Raw genomic sequence first — 22,006 nt, forward strand, 5'->3', positions numbered from 1 at the left:
CCGAATAGATAAGTACATCCATACATACATACATATGCACCTCCAATATTTACCTCCCCCTTTTCCCCCGGCAAGTCCCGATATCTAAGAGACTTGCCATAGCAACGACCCAACGATTGGTCGTGTGAGGTGCGGTTGCCTATAGTGCCTGAGTAATAACTTACATACATACATCATAGGAGCTATCAGTAAATAAGATGCTGATTGAGCTTCCAAACACATCTCCTTTTCGCTTTTCAGCTTTCCCATTGATACTTTACACGATCTTTAAAGCATAACTACAGCCCTAGTAATAGGTATGGATGTAGTCAACGAACCCTCTTTTCAGATTACCTACTTCTAAATCCTTTTCACTAACTAGATCTCAAGAGCTCTAGCTAGCTATCGCATCATAAGCAACACCTATAGTTATATTTCTTCCGGGCACCAATTACAAACTACCCTAGCAATGCCGTTCCTCGATCTACCTAACGAGCTTATACAATCCCTCTCTTCCGAACTTAACTCCAAAGACTTATCCCATCTAATACGCACCTGCCACGATCTTCACTCAATTCTCACACCACTCCTCCACCGCCTCGCCCACGAAAAGCGAGGATACGAGCTCGACGCCCTCCAATGGGCAGCCTCCAAGGGTCATGAGCCACTAGTCCGGCTTCTTATCTCTCACGGCAGCGATATTAATGTCGGCCGTGGTCAACGCTACGGTACAGCGCTCCACATAGCCGCGCGTAACAACGCTGAAAACATCAGTGAATTGCTTGTTAATCTTGGCGCTGATGTTGGAGTAAAATGCAGCAGCGGGAGAACTCCACTGCATTGGGCGGCATATAGTGGGAGTACAAAAGTATGTGAACTGCTGCTTGAGAAGGGAGCAGATCTATCCTGTGTGGACATCAACAGCGCGTCAGCACTCTCGGATGCCGTATCACAGGGACAAGACGATGTTGTTAGACTTTTACTAGAGAAAGGTGCAGACATTACTGCAGCAACAACTGGGCCGAATATCGGTGGTACGAGCGCACTTCACCAAGCTGCTTATTATGGGCATGAAGCTGTAGTAAAAACGCTGATGTCGCATGGTGCGAACATTCACGTGGAAAATGCACTTGGCGCGAGGCCTCTCCACTGTGCAGCTAGTAACTGCGCAGTTGGCGTTGCAGAGATGCTGCTCGATGGCGGCGAAGATATAAATTCAGAGACCTTGGTGGGCTACACATCGCTTCACCTGGCGGCAGAGAGCGGCGATGTGAAGATGATCACGTTACTAGTCAATAGAGGGGCAAAAATCGATGCAACAGAGCGTACTGGAAAGACCCCACTACATCTGGCAGCGGGAAATTGGCGTCCAGATGCGGTAAGGATGCTTTTGAGAAGAGGAGCCGACTATTTGGCACGGGATGTGCACAAACAAACAGCATTGGATGTTGCGAAGGGCGCGGATATGATTGATGACAATCGCCTTGCTGTGGACATGTTGAGAAGTAAGATGGTGCGATGAGAGATTCTTTTATTGGGTTGCGGGGTTATTTAGACACGTATTAGATTCTGGGACTTGGGTTTCATTCTTCCTATTGTTGTAATAGGTTATGCGCCATTGTAATACTTCATGAGTATATAGTTTATCTCCACTCACCGATTTGTAGTAAAGTTTATAATTAACTTAATATAGTATTGAACTCTCTATAATCTACTCATTAATCTTATGGAATCGTTGTCTAGTTGATCATGAAAATACATGTACTGAAATGAATCGAAGAGATCGATGTTACGATCGAATAGGAACATGTACATGTATATATATAACACGTTTCGTGTCTGTATATATTCGAGCTCCGGCGGAAAATCCTGAGTTAGATACTGTCGGCCCGGCATTGCATTTGTGGCCAGTTATATACACGCCCAGAATGAGAGAAGACACTATACTTAGAAATACATACATGTAGTCAGTGTTAAGAGTTTGGATGTTTGGGTTCTTCTGACCACTTTTGTCAATTGGAGGTCAAATAGCACAAATGGTCATTAACCCGAAGGCCGGAGAAAAAAGAAATGGGTATGGAAGATGAAGAGCCAAATTCTGATGGTTGTTGCTACATGTAGTATATACATGTACATGTAGCCCCTCGGATCCCCCACAGGATGTACTACAGATTTAATGAGAGATTCAATCACACCCATGGCCGGGAAGCATCCAATTTAGCGAATAACCACGCGCACTACATGACCACACGTACACGTACGCATATAGCGGCATCTTATAATTCCAATTCGGAGTAGCCGTCTAAGCTAAGGGATATACCTACATGTACATACATGTGCGTACATGTATCAAGGCAGTTTATGTAAACCAAAATAGCTACATTAGTACAGAGTTTCAAAAATAGAGAGCTAGCTGTACCAGCCGGGCAGAAAGTCGGGTCGACGTCTGGTCGGAGAAGAATTCTAGCGGTTTAATTTATGGCCTGTAAAGTCTTATAGCTTGCAAAGATCACGTATATAGCCAATAAGAGCTGTGGACGCAGGACTTCTATCTCGTCGCAATTCATGATGGTTGCAGCTATGGTAGTACCCATGTAGTAAATTACGTACTTAATTGCGAGCAAAATGGCACGTCGATCGGTTTACAACCACAACTGGGACGTTGGGGTGTACTTGGTGGGTTGAGCCGCTAATTATCTCTAGTAGAAGACAACTATAAATGCCTTCGTCCTTTAGTGAGCCCGATAAAGGGCGAATGGCTAAAGGACTCTCCTAGTTAAATGACCTTTACTGAAGGACTGACTTACGTATGTCAGTCCTGGCACTAAACCTTATTTCCATGCCTCCAGTACTATAAAATCGCCACCACGAGCGGCTCTCTGCTCTTAAACACTTCGTCATCGCCATCACCATTATCGCCATCACCAGTAAGTACCAAAGTAGGTCAGATCCATCGTGCTAAATTGGTACAAGCACTACTAGCAGCAGCAGCAGCAGCAGCAATGGTGTGGTAGTAGCGGTGTGGCAGCAGCGGTGGTGGCAGCAGCAGCAGTAGGTACGATAGAGGTAATGACGAACAGAGGTGCCGTAGCTACACTAGTAAATAATATAATTTAGAAATAAAATTATAATAATAAAAGGTCACTTAGCTATAAAATGACCTGGTCACATATCTCTAGATGACTTCGTCCGTTATTAACGGTGGTCGTATAAAGGACGATTTTAAAGGACTCTACTAAAGGACCGAGTCATTTATTCTATGCTACTGGAGTAATATTTCTAGTGGTGCTATTTCAAATATTTAGGCTGGAAAAGAATATTGTTTGCGATATTGGGCAGATGGCAGATCGAGGATGTTGTCATTTTGTGGTTGCCAGAACACTAGCACTAGAAAAAATATTCAATATCCTGAATATCGTAGAGTGTTAGGAATGAGACTGTAGTCTTGGCGTGGTGCCATAAACTGTAGTATTGGCTTGGCAAGTTGAAGTAATAGTAGGTTAGTGTGAAACTCGACCGAGTGATATCGCATGACTCTCTACCACCTGGTACATGTATTTAAGCTTCCCTCTACTCCCCTTTCACCCATTCAATACCATAATCCCGGTTGACTCATCTCAACTCTGTCATCTCAACTCTCAACTCAACTCCATCAACCCCGCCAACTCCACCAACTCCATCAACTCGAGCCCATAGGCTGCATCAAGTCCACCAAGTCAGCCAATTCCGCCAACTCCACCAACTCCATCAACTCCATCAACTCCATTCCCTCCACCCATTCCATCAAACGGCTCTACTCGACTATATCACCTCAGTTATAAAGTTTCTCCCCATTCTCCCATCTTTCTACCCAGCACCTCATACCTTCGTCATAGCCCTCTGCCTTGTATTGTCTCTCCCTGCCCATCATTTGAATTCACCTCAGTCATCATCAACTTACCAACATCCATCAACTCTCACCCGTAAATCATCCTTATCAACCTCTCACGCTGCCGGCGGTATTATTTAACCTCACTTAAACCCACTTATCCCGTTCTAAGAATCCTCTATCTTACTATGAATCAAGAAGCGCCTCGAGAGAATCACCCCTCCCCCAACACCCCTCACCCTAATGCTCACCCTAATGAGATTTTTTATCCTCAAGGATGTTACGACCCTCACGAAAAGGTTCTTCAAAAAAACTTTTTGGAGGAGCTTACTCTGGGTATTGCTACTAAGGATATTAAACGTATTAGATTTGCGTTGGATAACAAACTCGATTCTACTTTCAGCTGCAAGATTTACGCAGATGATAACCCTTCCTCAGTCTGGGCTGTCGGAGTCCACGACCCGAGCGACGCTTATCTAACAAATATGTCTGGCTGGATTCACGAGAATTGCGAGAAAATAATTTTTCATACCTATGGCTGCAAAATTCCCACCCTACATTTGTTATTAAAACTCTGGTCGCCCCATATCGCCAAGCACTTCCAAACAGCAGTCGGATCATCATCTAACTCAACTCTGAACGGCAAGGACGAAGAGGGGGCCACCCCACTAATCAAAGCTGCCCAATGTTCGATAGCCGATGCAGTGAAGTTATTACTCGGATTTGGGGCCGATCCAAACCAGAGGTGCAACAAAGGCTTTAACGCTCTGGAACATTCCCTCTATGCATCGAAAAAAATAGAGCGACGAGAAACCGAAGGGTTGGAGGACTCGCACAGTGTTATACATCTTTTATTGGACAGCTGTATTGAAATGGGATACCGTGATCATAAAGGCCGCTCACTATTTCACTTGGCTGTGAAATATGGACATTCATCATTGATCGGTTTTTTGGCTGGGAAGGAGAGGGAAAGTATGGATTGCCCGGACAATGGAGATCAAACACCACTAGAACTTGCTGTTAGGCTTGGTGATCTTGATTCGGTTTGTAGCTTGGTCGACTCTGCTGCCGAAACGAAAATCAGGGAGCATTTTAATGATGATGGATACGACCATTCAGAGTATTTTACTCTATTTAAAAATGTTGTTGAACTATTAGAGCGCAAAGGCCCATCGGCAATTTACAAAATACTTCACACTGAATGCACCCGGTACCATTTTAAGTTATCAAAAGGGAGCCTAGAGACAGCCCTACGAGCCCAGCCAGCTCACCGAAACCCAGCAAGTATCCAGATTCACAATCCCAAATCGATACCCCCATCCCGAGTTGAGCGAAAGCAGCACCATTTCTCTCGACCGTTATCTATACCCATGGTCAACCAGAGCCAGGACGATGATCCCCAGTCGGTATCTGGCGTGGATCAAAGCAAGGACAAAGATCTCCAGTCTGTATCCGACGTCAATCAGAGCCAGGACAAAGATCCACAGTCTATATCAGGCGTCGATCAGAGCCGGGGCAATGATCCCCAGCCTATATCTGGCGTCTATCAGAGCCAGAACCTTCACTTGCAAGTAGGATTAGAGAGTAAATTTCAGAGAGATCTCCGAACATTTCAGCAAAAAAGCCTTGCTAGCACTCCCATCGACATGCGTTACTATCTCAAGACAGCTTTTGACGCCAATACTCAGGAATACTTCGAAGATTTAGCCGCAAGGAGCGTTTGTTTCTGTTCAGACTCTATTACAAGAGCAGGATTTTTTCATTCTGTAACTATGTTTTTCTGTCCATGGGACTCCGAGGATCGTAAAAGGTCCTATGATCGCCTTAAAACCATATTCCATAACTATTATCTGGAATGTCAAGATCGCATATATCTTCATGGGCCCTCTTCGTGTCCTCAGAGCGATTTTTATACACCCCCGTTTGGAGTCATAGATAATGCACTCATCCGACGCCAAGGTATCTTGAGGAAAGGTATACTTCTCAAAGACCAGGAGGATCTCGAGATAGCTATCGCAAGTTCTTGCGATCACTATGATTCGATATCAAGACAAGGATATTTTAAATCCGCGGCGTTGTTTTTCCACCCGTGGGAACACAAAAAACAAGAGGACTGCAGAGAAAGACTGGAACAGTTATTTCAATTTACCCAAAGCCCTTATCATGATGGTCCACACGGCCCTGCCCTCCAACACCCCCACGAAAGTGTTTCGCATATTCCAGACGACGATCATAGGCCGCAGCTGGATACACGCCCTGACGAACACCAGCCCTCAGTCATTGCCATCAGTGATCACCAAAGCGAGAGCGATGGGAACGAAAGAAGAATTAAACAAGAGTTCAAGTTAGAACCCCAGACGGAAGTACAAGACTATGAATCTGAGGGCGGACTCGAAGTTAAATGGTATGTTTTTACCAGAGAAGACTAGTTGATTATATTGAAATTCGACTGCTAACTGGTGGGTCTAGCAGTGAGAAGAAATCGACAGCAACAGGGCGGAGAGGAGGTAGTCAGGACGGTGATGGCCCCGGTCGAAGCGATAATCGTGAACAAGATCAATCACCTAGCAGCAATAATCAAAAACTTCAGTCAAAAAGACGCCATTCAAAGGAGAACAAGGAAAAAAAAGCAAATAAACGCCAGAAAAGACGTCTTTTGGGGGGGGATAAGGAAGTAAAGGTGAATAAAAGCCAAAAGAGACCGCAGGATCTCGGTGTACAGAAACAGGAGCGCAATGACGGAAAGAAGGTTGGGACCTGGAGTAATAGGGCTTGTGGCCAAGGTGGTAATACGCAAAATCTTTCAAGAAAGCGTAAAGGGACAGCTGATGTTGAAGAAAAGCAGATTATTTCTGCTAAACGTTCCAAAAACTAGCTCTAAACTGATAAAATAATCTTTGTATTTCTTACCTCATGTATTTAGCTCAGTAGGGATGATAGTTGATATATTATTAACACTGTATTGATTGTACTTCAATCATGATGAAGTACTAGGATTAGAAGAGTGGTTGAATACATAGTAATTAGTTTCTTATAGTTCAGCAGTAAATATAGTTAACACGAAGTTTGTTAGTGGATAAACTTCTGATGTAGTCGTTCTACATACCTGTATCGAGAGCTGTAGACTGGCCCCCACCCCCTTCCTAGATGACCCAATGCTTGTATAGCGGTAGGTAATAAGTGATGAGACGCCCTGAGACACAGTGATACCCGTTTTGGGTAAAACGCCACCAACGTACGGTGTTTGCAGGTATACCTGTATCTCAGGGCATTCCATCGCTTATTACACTCACTCACGGGGTGAAGGTGGATCCTGTCTGATGGCGGTCAGGGATTTGAGGCCAATAAAAGAGTTAGGTTATGGAAGCCAAGGGCAAATTACTGCAAACAGAACCATCAGACAGGATCCACCGTCAGTAGGTGAGCGACTGTACCTACCGCTGCACAGTCGACTCTCAATATAAGGGTACGCTCTAGACCGGAAATCGGTACCCTTATAGGGCGTGTACCCGTATAGCAAGGGTCAATTTGTACTCAAAAAGCCCAATAAGGAGCGAGAAGTCGTATTCTTATAGGGCGAGTATGCTTATAGAAGGTACCCTTATAGCAAGAGTCGACTGTAGTTCTATTATTATCATTAGTCTGTCTATTCATACTTCCCCTAATTGAATGACCAGTAATTCATGCCATAAACACTTTACGCCTACCTAAAATTAACGGAAAGTTTGAAATTGATGAAAACTTGAGGGTACATGCAATAAACAGTACTCTGATAATCCACGGATTAGGGATCATTTTGATGTTCTAGTATTATACGGAATTTCGTAATGTACTCTAATATAAACTATTGAATCAAGATTTATCCTTGGATTTTAATTTATAGTATTTTATGATTTGCTAATCAAGCTGGTGATACTAATGCTATGCACCGAGTACGTGTATCTTCCGATTATAATTAAACATACTTAGTTCAAAATACGCAGTGACTAGCCACTTTAAACTCGTTTTATGAGGTTATCAAAAGTCTGTGATATGGCACTGACGATACATCAAAAAAAAAAAAGAAAAAAAAAAAAAAACGTCCAGTGAGTTATTCATAGTACTAGACTACCCATACAGCTCGATCCCACCATGTAAAAGAGGATCCAAACTAGGGTCAAGTATCAGTGATGATGGTGGCCGGATAGTAATATCTTCGAATGTGGAACGATATATTAAAAATATTTGCTTTTGAAGATAATTTGTTCCATGGGCGGTTTATTGCAGCTTATAGAAGATATAAGTACCTACAGAGAAATATTGCCCTCACAGTGCCTAGAAAACAGCGCACTCCTTATATCCGTATTACATCCTTTCCCCTCATCTCAGGTCTCTCAGTCTCCCATTCATCTCTCAACACCGCAAATAATGCATCCGTAACAATGACCGTGACGGCAAGACTCCACACGAGTGTAATAGCGTAGAAAAAGTTTGCATTACCTGAGCCTGCATATATCCACAAATAGTAGAATGCTGGACCAAGAAGAGTGGCATAGAGTAGGGTCGAGGTTGCGAAGAAGGCGTATCGCATTACTATTACTATGTCAGCGGGCTGGAAGAGGATGGTTGAAGAGGGAAGCGTGAAAGGAAAACGTACAGGGGAAGATATGGCGGTAAAGAGCGAGGAGGGATAGATAAAGCGCTGTGTCGCCAATCGACGGGTACGATTTGAAGATGCTAAAGATCCCGAGAAGGGTTGTGATTACGAAAAGAGGTTGTTTTCTATAATAAATTTGTTAGGACATTCAGTTAGGATACGGAATGGATCAAGAGAAAGATGGGTAATCACCGGAGTCGTATACATAGACCGCCTACATAAACCGCTAGGTGTAGTTGAAACACGCATAAAAAAAAGTTACGGAAGCTGTCGAACATTTCAATAAAGAAATACCACCACAGGCCTACGTTCGGTGTCAGGTCTGGTAGCAGGAGATGTACCCCATAGGTCGATGCTAAAAACTCCCAGCTGCCACCAGTAATTAGGTAGCTTAGTCCCAGTAGTCCTGCCGCAGCAGCTATGAATACACCCGTCATCTTAGCTGCATAAACGCCCAGGCCTCCACTCGGTACCTTAAGCCCATCGTAGCTCAGCAGTATCATCGGCGGAAGCAGAAGAATTGGGTACAACGATAGATATGCGCTCATAGCTAAGGCTAACACCGCAGCAGCGCCATGACCCTGGACAGCTTTTGAGATAGCTGTAAGAATGACCGTATTGGTGAAAACGATAGTTGGTCGAGCTAGACAGGTTGCGACAGTAAAGGGGTTGAAGAGGAAAGCAGCGGAGACGGCCCACGGAGGGAATTGGGCATCCTTGCGATTTGATGTTGCGACAGAGATGCCGGAGGTGGAAATATTAATGAGGGCGTATGCTGAGAAGACATCTAGTAGTATATAAATGAGGTTTGTAGCTGTCGCGGAGGACGGGAGAGTAGTGAAGAACGCGAGCAGTAGCGGAGCCTAATTAAAAGTCAGTTACGTAGAGACCATTACAATATGCAAGGAATAAGTACTTGATGGAAAACTCCGCCATCATATGGCGACACTCCATGGGTGTAGAGAAACAGGCCCTCCTGCAGTCGCTTGAAGCTTGTAACGGGTGTTGAGATCTCGACGCGGTTGGTTAGTAGATCCGGCAGTGATGGAAAGGCCGCGAACAAAACCAGCCTGAGGGCGACGGCGACAATAATGACTACGAGACTCCGCCGGCCCATAGTTTGAGTTAAAAGGAGTTGAAGTTAACGTGATGAGAAGCTTAAAGGACAGATCTAGAAATCACGAATGAAATTGTAAGCCTCAACTTTAGATCTGATTAGTCAGCGAGACTGATTTGGTGAAACATTGCTGCACTTAATTAGCTGGGGGTTATCCGGATGGGTTAGCTATATACATGTATTCATCCATATGGCTCTAGTATATTACTTAGCTGTGTGTACTAGAAGCTTGCACTTGGTACAGTGAATGGCGACTGATGAAAAATACTACATGTATCAAGCAATTAAATAACTGTCAAGGTCTACTAGCGCTCCGGATCCCGGATACCACAAACTGAATTAAAGACACTTTTTATATTGGATACTCTATGAACTCGGTTATAATGGTTTCAGTATAACTGAGAAACTCTCTTTTGAATTTCTAACATCCTGGCTTGCAATGATAGTATTTTTTGCACGGTCATGCCCGACCAAAAACACAGTGAACTCTATATAATCCCGAAGGAACTAATATATATACCCTTGTCTATAAGTATGTGGTTTGGTTTGTTTTACAATTTGTCTACAAGCTAAAGCCTATTTGTACCTTTGCGAAAATCTAAAAGACACTACATGTAGTTCAACGTTCTGGTAACCTGATCGATGAAGGTCAATCAGACAATTGGGATTTTGAACGCGGGACTATTTTCGTAAAGGCTCAATTTGTACCTCCCTGAATATTTCTATTAGGTTAGCAATTGCATTAGATCTAGATCAGTCCACGATAGATATATTCAGGTGAAACGTGTATATACATCTTAATACGTACATATTAGCTTGTGAGTATATCACGTCAAGAAATTCGAATGTAGGTACTCTTTGCACCCAAGGTCCGAATGATAGTCTATGATCAGACAGATGATTTAGAAATCTCAAGCGATTAGTTAGCCTCGGAGACAATGTACCGCGGCTAGAATACGGATGGTAAACCTCTATTGTTTCTACGAAGGTAAGTAGTATTTTTTTTTTGTGGAACAAAAAGCGTCACGTGACTAAACGAACATGACCTTTTGAGGAGGTGGAGCTGCTTATTGCCTGATCAATCCTACTTAACCCCGTACGAGGCTCTCGTGCTTCGAATCCTTGAGGCCTCTGTTAAGAAGCATAGGATTTGGAATTCAATTCTCGCGATGCTCATCCGCATCCAGTCCGCCCGCCGTATCTGGGCAGGGTCTTTTTTTTACGCCAAGAACATGCAAGCCCCACCTACGGGCCCCTCCAAACTCTCCACAAGGATTTGCACCACCAAACAATTCAGCACCAGCCAAAATACCTACAACTCATATTCCTCGATTCTCGCCAAAATGAGTGACAGCAACCCTGGCTTTGTCGAACCCACCGGCCCGGCCCCGGCCACGTGCAAGGTCGTCTCCGCCGCGACTGTCGCGGACAAACTCCTCCAGGAGGTGAAGAGCTCGCTGCAGAAGTTTGATAGGGCGCCGCTGTTGGTGGGGTTTTTGGCAAATAATGACCCGGCTGCGAGGATGTATGCGAATTGGACAGAGAAGACTTGTACGCAAAAGTTAGTTGTTTCCTGCTAGGTTTTCGCGCATTTTGTGTGGGAGAGAAGGTTAATTTTTTTTCTTTCTGTGCGATGCAGTGGGTTCAAATTTGAGCTGCGCGAGGTGGACAAGGAGGATCTGGAGGACAATATTCTTGCAGCAAATGTGGACGACAATGTTGATGGTATCATTGTCTACTTCCCTGTGTTCGGCAATCGCCAGGTGAGCTCTACGGCACATCCTCATATCGAAGTCCCAAATCTAATATTCTTGCAAGGACCAATACCTCCAGCAGGTGACTGCCATGAACAAAGATGTCGAAGGTCTTTCCCACAAATACCTCTTCAACATGTACCAAAACATCCGCTTCCTGGACGCTGCGCAAACGCAAAAGTCTATTCTCCCATGCACACCTCTTGCGGTCATCAAGATCCTTGAGCACATTAGAGTCTACAACTCTATCCTCCCGTACGGAAACCGCTTGTTTGGAAAGACTATCACTGTCGTTAACCGCTCTGAGATTGTCGGCCGTCCTTTGGCAGCGCTGTTGGCGAATGATGGTGCGAGCGTGTACAGTGTTGATATCACAGGGATTGAACACTTTACCAGAGGAGAGGGAATCAGGAAGAGGCAGCACCAGGTGCATAGTACTGAGCTGAAGCTCGAGGATGTGGTCCCTAGAAGTGATGTGGTGATCACGGGTGTGCCGAGCAAGGACTATAAGTTCCCAACGCATTTGCTGAAAGAGTGAGCCCCTCTTGTCTAGAAAGTCGCCATAACTCCAGGATTGCGCTAATGTGATTTGGTAGGGGAGCTATTTGCATCAATTTCTCGTCTGAGAAGAACTTTGACCCCAGTGTTAAGGAGAAGGCGTCAATCTACGTCCCTGCCATTGGAAAGGTCACAATCACTGTGCTTCTCAGAAATATTCTTGTAAGTCACTTTTGACATTCTATCCAGACACTGATACTAATATACACCTTCACAGAGACTGGCGGAAAACCGCCGTGGTACCAAGCAGGTTGAGGAAGGAAAGTCTGCGTGAGGTGTTTAAAAGTTGGGAATTCGGTTTTTGTTTTCTTTCGTGGGAGTTAACGTTGCTGTGCTAAAGATTTATGGTATTTTCATTATAGAGCAAGAGAAGGGGTCTAGAACGTACATTGCATTACATGATATCACATTTTGTTTCTCGGTTTCTTTTTTTCGACTTTTTTTTTCTGACTTCATTTTGCGTTGTTTTATTGGCATGGGTCATGGTGCGTCACTCGCTCCTTTCCACGTAGATGTAACCATAAAACCATAAAGCTTGGTGATATATAAGGTCTATGTGACATCTCGCTAATAATGAACCTTAGTGATATTAAAGCACTTAGATCTGGTATCAAACCCCCTAAGAAGAGCCACGGAGACCTTCCATGAGGGGCTGAGCTACATATAGTGTCGACCTGAGTTTATTCTATCGGGAGTCAGGACACATGGCCTCTCCACTAGTAGGTTCGAATGAAGAAAGACACAGCCAGCTAGTAGCTCAAACGCGCGCGGGAACGTAAGGGTGCAATGAGGTTACAGATAGGGCATGAAACGTTTAAATTCAGTTAACATGTGGCTTTAAAGCTCAGGACCAGGACCGAGCCGGATATATAGTAGTAGGAATACAAGGTCGGGGATTTGATGCTCGTGTCGGCTCTCTGAGCTAGTGAACTATATACCCAACTTCTAACAATTTTACTTCGCTCTGATGACACCGTTGGTAGGTTTAGGGGTTACCAAAGAGCTACTACTGCATACCCGACGGGAAAGCAGCGTCAACATCCTCCCAGTGTGAGTCATAGGCCACACCACCGATATGCGTTCGGCTGATATAGAAGAGCGAGACTGAGAAGTCTCTTGTTCTCCCGCATTACCTCGAGTAGCCAGCCGAGCACCCGGGTAAGAGGCCAACTCCCGTTGCAGTAACGTCCCGGGTGCGCGGCCGGCTGCACATAGGTAGAATCCCTTCTTCTAGGGGATAATTTATCAGGTTGGTCTTCCGGTTAAAATATTGAGAAACCACAGGGCAGAACATACTTAAGGTAAAACATCTTAATGTATGCCTCCTTCTCCTAGTCCCCTCCCCCCTCTTTACCTCAAAATGCCCCGACAATCTACCTTTTGGGTAGTAATGTATTACAGAAATCTATATAAAGACTAGACCGCTAAAGAAAGCTGAAATTCACGACCGCCGGGAGAATTAAGCTTAGTGCCTGAGCTTTTGCCATAGACTCATCCCCTAAGAATCACTGCAACTGGCATTGAACAATATTCCAAGAGTGTCAAGTTATCCTAAATACATGTAACTACAGCTTTTCTTCAAACTATGCGACACATTGGACAACTGGCATAAGCCGAGACATGAAGCCGCGTCATGATAAACTTCTCGAAAAACAGCAAATGATGTCATAGCCTAGTGATTAGATTCATAGGAAATCACTCGGTGCCCCTTCCTTGGCGCAAGGAATACATAGTATCTAGAGTACAGCTTGAGTTTTTTTTATGAGGAACTCTTAGAGGCGCGGTCTTGGCGGGTGTTAGTATCACCCTCGCAGGAGGTTGTTCGGGGTTTAACTCCTGATCTGCATAAGACTTACATCGATGTTGAATCAAAGGGACTTCGGGCACAAAAATGGCAGCACGTAATTGTCAGGCCTATCACGACAGGAAAACTCTGAGTATTAGGTAAAATAAAGTACACGAGTGGCACCTCTAGAACTTTACAAATCTAGTTGATGTGCCAAGGCTTTAGTACCAAATATCATTAATAATCACCACCATGTGATACAGAAGTTGAGTGAATAGGAAATGATCGTATTTACTTACGTAGACTGGGTTATTAAAGACGGAAGTGTTCATGGAAGGCCATTATGACTGGTAGGATGCCGATAGCTTTCACCAATGAATGTGCCGCGAGAGCAATGGTTATGCAGAATCTATTATCGCAGTATCTTGTTACCGTGGAAGCCCTGGGTTGATTGGTTGGGTTGCTCTTTTTACTCACCAGCAGTCACTCGTCGCTTTGAGACATAACAACGTCTAGACACACACGTTGCGATATCTTGTCTTAGACACTCACGAATTTGGCTCAACAACCATGCTCGATAAATCAAACCGCGATAGAAAACGTCATTAACGGCATACCATTGACGCATGCCATGCCGAGAAACTACTAACATTGGCGTATGTCATCGCCGCCCTAGTCCGCTAAGAGCTAAATGGTAGAGTTTACAGGTTTCATATCGAACCCCACGAACCCTCAGGTATAAAGCCGGGGGAAAAACCGCTCAGGGTGCAAATGGGGCAACTAAAAAGCTACAACTGTTACTTTTCTAGCACATACATCCTACGCCACGAATCCAACCCAAAATCCAATTCAGAATGAAGTCTTCGGTACGAATCCTGGTGCTCGAAACCGATTACCCTCTCGCCCCCATCCACTCCACCAGAGGCAGTTACGGCGAGATATTCGGAAAGCTCTTTTCCAAAGTTGGCTCGGAACTCGACCCTCCAATCGACGTGGAAACAGTGCCCTGCTACGTAGTGGGACACGAGGACCCCACATCTAAAGAAACCGGCGAATTGCCGGATATCAAAGAGGTCGAGGAATACGACGGCATTCTTATTACGGGAAGTAAATATGACGCCCATGGCGACGACCCTTGGATCCATAGGTTGATTGAATGGATTAGAAGTTAGTATTTTAGTGTTTATGTCCCAACCATTAGAGGCCCCAGTCATTAACTTCTGAACGCAGCTGCATGGGAATCTCATCCACATATACGCTTCTCTGGCGTCTGCTTTGGGCACCAAATAATATCCCGCTCCCTTGGGGCCCAGGTCTCGCAGAACCCAAACAGCTGGGAGCTCGCGCACACTCACATCTCGTTGACCCCACTGGGACAGGCCCTGTTCTCGACTGGAGACAAGGGGTCGATATACCTCCACCAAATGCACCAAGACCATGTCGTTGATCCGCCGCATCATTCGACCTCGAATGGACTGTTGAAGGAGCACAACAGGGTGCATGTGTGGGGGGAGAGTAAGGACTGTAAGATCCAGGGGCTTTATATACCGAAGCGGATATTCACCTCGCAGGGGCATTTGGGATACGACGAGGAGATGGTGAAGAGGAATATTGATGCGAGACACAAGAACGGATCGGTGGAGACGGAACATGCAGAAGATGCAAAGGAGAGGGCGGGGATGGAGCATGATGGAGAGGTGGTTGCGGGAGCGATTTTGAGGTTCTTCAATGGTAGGGATGACCGTATTGAATAGATAATAAACATTTGTATATATATTTAAATGAAGGGATTTTCTTTCCAACCACCCTTGGTCCGTCTAACACCTAGTCCTTTGCGCAAACCACATATTCTGCCATATGGGTAACCATCGCCTTTAATACTCGTATATTAAACAAATAGACAGTTGAGGCTAAGTGTAGGAACAAAAGCCATAACGCTCTAAAGTCTACAGAAAAATTAAAGTGTTTGTGTATAGTTATTTGGTCCTTTAATCTACTTAGGTCGATTGGCTTGATATCGCTACATGTCCTAATAGGAGAAGGCCTTCGAGATATCCACTTCTTTCACTATTATATATTGAAAGGTCCAGACTTGATATGATATATCTGACACAGAAGCCGGGGCTCTTTCAATACCTCATTCAACCAATGACTTTTAGACATGAACCTCCTAACATTCACGCACCACAGCGCCGAAAAAAGACTTTATTTTTATTTCTCCAATATTCCCACCAGCAAGATGCTTTCCCCTTATTCCTCCTCTTCCTCTCTGATTGCCTCCTGCTCGGGTTCCTCGTCGAAGGTATTCAATGGGACCTCGTACAGCCTCAACACCGGCTTGTTCGGGTCCTTCACAAGCACGTACTTGCCCTCTGGCATGTGCAAGCACATATCCACAATCGTACGCACAATACCCCATCCGTTGGACAAGTTCAAGTTCATTTGGTTCGCGAATTCACGAGGCTTGTATCCAACGACTCCAAGGATGACGTGCTTGTTCGAGTCCTTAGGGTTGGCACGTGATACGAATCTGGTTGGAGTGTTAATATACTTTTTCTTGAGAAAGAGAGATTGTAACATACCCAAGCTTCATTAGATCGGCCTTGGCAAGAATACTCTGTGCGGTCCATCTTGCGAGCTTGCAGGAGTTGTTCTTCATTTCGGTGGCCACAACAGCACCTCTCTGAGAGCTGAGCTTAGTGCGCCAGTTCAACGCACCACCACTGCCTTGTGCACGGTCATCAAACTCGTTGAGAGCCTTGACGGTAAGGAAGAGGTCCTCGCCGTTGGGTGACTTCATGACTGCGTCAAGCTCGGTCCTGACGATAAGGAATACTGGCTCCTCGTCGTTCAATGACAAGTCAAAACGGCGGTACTTGTATGCCTTTGAGCCCAGTGGCTCGCTCTCTTCCTCAGGGCTATAGAATGGGTTCTCGTTGTCAAACTCGAATTTCGATTCCTCGTTGACGGTCTGAATAGCGAAATTCTGGTTGATGAAGGTGGCTTCCATAGAGAGGGCCTGAGGAGAGTTAATCGAGTCCTTGTTACCCTCCGCTACCTCAAGTGGTGGGTCAGCGGCGTTCTCATTGACAGAGACGAAGTCGAGCTGGGAGCCCTCCCTTTTGTCGATATAAAGCTTGTTTCCTTCACGGATGATGACAATATCCCATGGGTAGATGGATCTGGGAGCACACATAAGCATAGACAGAACTGAGTCGGTGGCGAAGATAGTGGCTTCGTCCTTCTCGGCAAGTTGCTGGATCACAGGGTCCTCGCTGGTGGTGGGGTTGAAGAAAACGCGATCCTGAACGATGAGCTTCTTCTCTGCGGCCTTGGTGCCGGCAGGTTTATCATACTGGCGGTCGTAGTAGTAAAGGAATCCGTAGCTATCCACATCTTCTCCTTCATCAGTTTCCAAGTTCAACTTCGCCAAACGGTTGAAATCAATTTCCTCGAGCATTTTCCAATCTGGCTTGATATTGACCGAAGCATCGCGGTTACGCTGCGGCTTGTCGTAATCCTTCCAGCCAAATCGCCTCCCTCTACCCCCACGACCTCCCCGGGCATCAAAGCGGCCTTCATCACGACCCCCACGACCTCCACGGGCACCATAACCTCCACGCCCTGTGGCCTGTTGTTGCGCTCCACCACGACCGCTCGTCTGGCCAGCCGCACCGCGACCGCCACGGCCTCTGAAGATTGTACCACCGCCACGGCCGAAAGAACCTCTTGGCTTGCTGGAGGTACGCTGGTTATCAACAACGGAGAAAGAAGCTTCGTCCTCGGCGTGCTGGTATGAAAATAGAGACGAGGTTCCAGCACCATAGACCTGCTGATCTAAACTCTATTGTTAATAATGAAGTTTAATCGAGTAAGATAAAGTACCTAAATACCTCTATAATTTCTGTTATAGCCTCCACGTCCTCCTCGTTGATTCCCACCATCTTTGGCATTGTCAGAGGTCCAATCGGCCATACGGCCTAGTTTATCACCCTTGGAGTATGGTGCGTATGGTACTTCGTTTAATGAAGAATCGACACCCGACGGAGGTCCCCAAGCGCCAGTTTCGTGTTCTGGAAGGGCGGCGATGAGCGCCGATAGTTTGAAAGGCGCCATATTTGATTATTATTATCTATCTCGGTGGTGGCAGTTGGTGAGAATAATCCGCCCTATTTTTTTTTCCTTTTGGTGGGGTTGTTCGTTTGTGGGGATTTGTGTGGGCAGGTTTTTTGCATGGAGGGGTGCAGTGGTGAGCACAAACAGAGTCACAAGGGAAAAGTTACAAGTTATGAAAATATTCCCACCAGGTATTTTAATTCATCTATCCTATTATTATCTGACTGTTACTCTGAGGATGAATCTATTTTTGTATATATTTATACATTTACTTTCTTTGCCCCCAGGCACTGCATCACACAGAGCCAAGCCAAGCCAATCGAAGCTTTTGCTTTCGGCATCACACTCTCCACCCCCACTACTCAACCCCCCACCGACCATCGCCGCTCCCATATCCCCGCAAAATGGTAGTAAAACTCCGTCTTGCCCGCTTCGGCGTTCGTCATGCTCCGGTCTACAACATTGTCGTCGCACATGCCCGGTACGTCTCCAAAGCCTCCTGCTGCTATCCTCCGACTAATAGTGCAAATTAGAACTGCACGCGACTCACGGCCTCTCGAAGTTATTGGTAGCCCACCACTTTATCCCGCTGGTGGACGAGGAGCTAATAAGACATGAAAGGAACTTATGATCCTATTCCGAAACCCCCAGCAGACGGAATTGGCAGGCCGGTGAAGGACATACAACTCGACACTGCCCGAGCAAAATACTGGATCGGTGTTGGCGCACAGCCGACAGATACTGTGTGGCGCCTACTCGCTATGGTATGTTCTCGTTGGACGAAAGAGTGTATAGGGTGGTGGATAGCTTGGCGAATTGAAAGCTAATGTAATACAATGGATAGTTTGGATTGTTGGAACCTAAGTGGCCAGTAGCAAGGATTCAACAAATGAATCCGGAGGCTGGACCCAAGGTTCCGAAGTCGCTGAAGCAGGCTAAGGCGGGGGCGACCCAGGCGTAAAGATAATTTGGATCAGTAAGTGTATATTATTAGACATTGAACATATTTGGGTCTTTTTTTATTTCATTTTTTGCCGGGTTTGTATTTAGGAAATAGCCGGAGTGCGTTCAAGCAGTCTTCTGTGGATAATGGAGTTGGGCAACGAAGAAATGGTCCCTGCTTGGGGTGTCAATGACTTTGGAAAGCTACACCAGCGCTAGTTTTTAGGCCTAGCACTGATCTGTGCATCACAGCAGCTCACTCGTCGCTTGAGCACACAGTAATTGGCTCAACTCTTGTCTTTTACACCTGTTCCACGGATATATAATATGTGATCATAGATATATACCCTTCAATAAACCCTATGAGAACCTATATAACAACTTGTTCCAAGAGCACTGATACAAAGAAAGGGCCGAGTGACCATCAATGACGCCTCATGCGGCTCAATATTGCCAAGCCACTTATCCCCCACTATGTAACCACCTCCGATAGGAAGCAGTTAATCCATCCCCGCCAAAACCAAACACCTTTTTCGAATCCACACCTTGACCCCGTCCAAAGATTCCACCATGGACACCTCCTCGACCGCCCCCACAGACACCCCCGCAATGGCCACTTCAGATACTTCCGCCACCAAAACCCCTCCGCCTGCAATCATTTGTATTGGCATGGCCGGTACCTCTTCCTCTTCCTTCTCGACCTAACCCCAAGCTGACCTCCCCCCGTAGGTTCTGGTAAAACCACGTTCATGCAACGCCTCAACGCCCACCTACATGCGCAGAAAACACCACCCTACATCGTCAACCTCGACCCAGCCGTCAAGAATGTCCCCTTCGAGCGCAACATCGACATCCGCGACTCGGTCAACTACAAAGAAGTCATGAAGCAGTACAACCTCGGCCCCAACGGCGGCATCATGACCTGCCTGAACCTCTTTGCAACAAAAGTCGACCAAGTCATTGGCATCCTCGAGAAGCGCAAGGATGCGGGCAGCATCGACTGCGTGCTCGTGGACACCCCTGGGCAGATCGAGTGCTTCGTATGGTCTGCTTCCGGCGCCATAATAACAGATGCGTTGGCATCGGCTTTCCCGACGGTCATTGCGTATATCATAGATACGCCAAGGACGACTTCCCCTGCAACGTTTATGAGCAATATGCTGTATGCGTGCTCGATCCTGTACAAGACGAAGCTGCCGATGATCTTGGTGTTCAATAAGACAGATGCGCAGGATGCAGCATTTGCAAAGGAATGGATGACGGACTTCGAGGCGTTTCAGAGAGCTCTAAGAGAGAGCGAAGAGGGCAATGATGAGGGCGTAGGTGGAAGTGGTTATATGGCTAGTCTGCTCAATTCCATGAGCTTGATGCTCGATGAGTTCTACAAGCACCTAGACCTCGTAGCAGTGAGTGCGATGACTGGAGCCGGGATCGAGGACTTCATGGTGGCTGTAAAAGGCAAATGTGAAGAATACGAAAGAGACTATAGGCCGGAGATGGAGAAGGCCAGAAAGAAGAGAGATGAGCAGAGGATCAAGGAGAAGGAGAAGGAGCTCGATAGGCTCATGAAAGACATGGACGTCGACGGAGGCGTGAGCAGCAAGAGTGGTAGGAAGAAATCCATGCCCAAAGAAGAGGAGGAGCAGGATCTTCTCAGCGATATGGAGTCAAGCGACGAGGAAGCTGGCCAGGGCATGCAGGAGAGGGACGAGGATGAGGGTGCCATGGATGAGGATGAAGAAGGACTACAGGCGAGATATGAACGCGAGCTGAGGGAGAAGGGAGGAACTGATGCTGGTGTCTTGCAGGATGCGAGTCTGAGAAGGTATCTGGGTGCTAATCAGATGTAATTTGTTTCCTTATTCCCTGCTCACTGTTATTGACGCTGTAATTTCTTAGTTCATGTACCATAGTTATCATAAATAAAGAGAAAATCGTGAGAATTGTTACTACATATCATGATGAGCTCATAAGCCATTATTTTGATATTCCCATGGCTAGTATACGGATTAAGAAGAAAAGGCGATAAATAACTATATAACAAGAAAGAGAATCCCAGAAGAAAACACACAACGCCACAAAAGTTACTAACAAAAAGGAAACAAAACGCCAATACTACGCTAACATCGGTACAGGTCCCGCCGCCAACTCCTCTCTCCTCTGTCTTGCCCTCTCTTTCGCTCTCCTAGCTCTCCTCTGCGTTTCTGTTTCCTCTACTTCCCCTTCTTCTTGCTCCTTGGTAGCAGCGACTGGCGTAGTGGTTGGCGCATTCGGCATCTGCGCCGCCATGCTCTTCGCCCTCTCTTCCTTCTCCATCTGCTCTAGCTCATCTTCGACTTCATCTTCCTCCTCGTTGGACATCCGGCCCGCCAGCATATTGCTGATCTCCCGCTGGTATGCGATGCCGTCTGCTGTTTCTTCCATTAACTTCTCGACACTCTCCAAGGACATCTCCTTATGGATTTCTTTGAGTACTTGGTTCCCTTGCCGGAGCCCATAGAGCACAGATTTCTGTACGAGCGAGAACTCGATCGTCGATGTCTAATGCACAACCAACATTAAAACCAGCTCTCTCTCCTTACAAGTGCCACGACCATGCCCGCAGTCCATATCAGGGGGCCGAACCAGTTCTTCCAGCGCCTGCAGCTGTCCATCCGTCTTGATCAACAGCTGTTCTTGGTACTTCCTTTTCCTAAGTGCCAACAGCGCGCGCTGTTTGTCGCCCTTTGCGAGCATCTCCTTTGCAATCTCGTGCTCGCGATCCAGCACGGTCTGGATCTTCTTCTGGTACTGGCGTAGCTTGTCACGTTGGATCTTCATGTCCAGGATTGCCCTGGTGGAGTCGGCGTGTTAGCGGGGAGGAGCGGGGGGGAGGATGAGAGGGTATACCGGTCTTGTGCGGTGACGCGGTGGGTGCTGCTGTTGTTCCCCATGGCTGTATATGAGTGTGGTGGGGGTATGAGTGAGGGCGGGAGCTATCTGGGGGCTTGCTTGCTTGGGCGAATGGTCCAGGGGCCGCATCATGCATCATATAGGGGGCCGGGTAACAGTGGATCATGAGATCTCACTCTTGTCACATTAGCTTGAGCTTTTTTTTGATTCATTAATTCACTAACTTGCGCAATTGCTGTTGCGCTGCTTGAAGCCTGGCCTAAAGATAAAAAAAAATCTAGACCGATGGAGTCTATTTAATTTATAGATACATGTACTAGGTACATACAAATATAGAATAAACCGCTAACGTTCACCT

The 22,006-nt window shown here is 46.1% G+C and overlaps 9 protein-coding genes across 9 annotated transcripts; 6 read left to right on the forward strand and 3 right to left on the reverse strand.

The window, feature by feature from the left end:
* Window positions 1–448: 448 nt before the first annotated feature.
* On the forward strand, window positions 449–1,501 carry LAJ45_05600 (uncharacterized protein; the record flags this gene model as incomplete). Its single annotated transcript, XM_046115171.1, has 1 exon — window positions 449–1,501. The coding sequence occupies one exon, from the start codon at window positions 449–451 to the stop codon at window positions 1,499–1,501; it is 1,053 nt and encodes a 350-aa protein (XP_045971693.1).
* Window positions 1,502–4,035: 2,534 nt separating this feature from the next.
* On the forward strand, window positions 4,036–6,722 carry LAJ45_05601 (uncharacterized protein; the record flags this gene model as incomplete). Its single annotated transcript, XM_046115172.1, has 2 exons — window positions 4,036–6,251; window positions 6,320–6,722. The coding sequence occupies 2 exons, from the start codon at window positions 4,036–4,038 to the stop codon at window positions 6,720–6,722; spliced, it is 2,619 nt and encodes an 872-aa protein (XP_045971694.1).
* A 1,458-nt stretch (window positions 6,723–8,180) lies between these two features.
* LAJ45_05602 (uncharacterized protein) lies at window positions 8,181–9,600 on the reverse strand (the record flags this gene model as incomplete). Its single annotated transcript, XM_046115173.1, has 4 exons — window positions 8,181–8,419; window positions 8,484–8,608; window positions 8,676–9,346; window positions 9,400–9,600. The coding sequence occupies 4 exons, from the start codon at window positions 9,598–9,600 to the stop codon at window positions 8,181–8,183; spliced, it is 1,236 nt and encodes a 411-aa protein (XP_045971695.1).
* Window positions 9,601–10,769: 1,169 nt separating this feature from the next.
* Window positions 10,770–12,186, forward strand: LAJ45_05603 (uncharacterized protein; the record flags this gene model as incomplete). The annotated part of the gene is made up of 5 exons (XM_046115174.1): window positions 10,770–11,161; window positions 11,240–11,363; window positions 11,419–11,888; window positions 11,951–12,074; window positions 12,130–12,186. 5 exons carry the CDS (start codon window positions 10,770–10,772, stop codon window positions 12,184–12,186), a joined length of 1,167 nt encoding a protein of 388 aa, XP_045971696.1.
* Window positions 12,187–14,552: 2,366 nt separating this feature from the next.
* Window positions 14,553–15,452, forward strand: LAJ45_05604 (uncharacterized protein; the record flags this gene model as incomplete). Its single annotated transcript, XM_046115175.1, has 2 exons — window positions 14,553–14,865; window positions 14,929–15,452. 2 exons carry the CDS (start codon window positions 14,553–14,555, stop codon window positions 15,450–15,452), a joined length of 837 nt encoding a protein of 278 aa, XP_045971697.1.
* Window positions 15,453–15,948: 496 nt separating this feature from the next.
* Window positions 15,949–17,814, reverse strand: LAJ45_05605 (uncharacterized protein; the record flags this gene model as incomplete). The annotated part of the gene is made up of 3 exons (XM_046115176.1): window positions 15,949–16,228; window positions 16,281–17,535; window positions 17,592–17,814. 3 exons carry the CDS (start codon window positions 17,812–17,814, stop codon window positions 15,949–15,951), a joined length of 1,758 nt encoding a protein of 585 aa, XP_045971698.1.
* Window positions 17,815–18,218: 404 nt separating this feature from the next.
* LAJ45_05606 (uncharacterized protein) lies at window positions 18,219–18,775 on the forward strand (the record flags this gene model as incomplete). The annotated part of the gene is made up of 4 exons (XM_046115177.1): window positions 18,219–18,295; window positions 18,348–18,382; window positions 18,436–18,578; window positions 18,659–18,775. The coding sequence occupies 4 exons, from the start codon at window positions 18,219–18,221 to the stop codon at window positions 18,773–18,775; spliced, it is 372 nt and encodes a 123-aa protein (XP_045971699.1).
* A 551-nt stretch (window positions 18,776–19,326) lies between these two features.
* On the forward strand, window positions 19,327–20,785 carry LAJ45_05607 (uncharacterized protein; the record flags this gene model as incomplete). The annotated part of the gene is made up of 3 exons (XM_046115178.1): window positions 19,327–19,432; window positions 19,486–20,581; window positions 20,656–20,785. 3 exons carry the CDS (start codon window positions 19,327–19,329, stop codon window positions 20,783–20,785), a joined length of 1,332 nt encoding a protein of 443 aa, XP_045971700.1.
* Window positions 20,786–20,871: 86 nt separating this feature from the next.
* On the reverse strand, window positions 20,872–21,689 carry LAJ45_05608 (uncharacterized protein; the record flags this gene model as incomplete). Its single annotated transcript, XM_046115179.1, has 3 exons — window positions 20,872–21,297; window positions 21,382–21,589; window positions 21,646–21,689. 3 exons carry the CDS (start codon window positions 21,687–21,689, stop codon window positions 20,872–20,874), a joined length of 678 nt encoding a protein of 225 aa, XP_045971701.1.
* Between the last annotated feature and the right edge of the window lie 317 nt (window positions 21,690–22,006).

The sequence above is a fragment of the Morchella importuna genome (genome assembly GCF_003444635.1).
Source record: "Morchella importuna strain M04M26 chromosome Unknown Morimp01GS015, whole genome shotgun sequence".
In the NCBI taxonomy this organism is placed as follows: Eukaryota; Fungi; Ascomycota; class Pezizomycetes; order Pezizales; family Morchellaceae; genus Morchella; species Morchella importuna.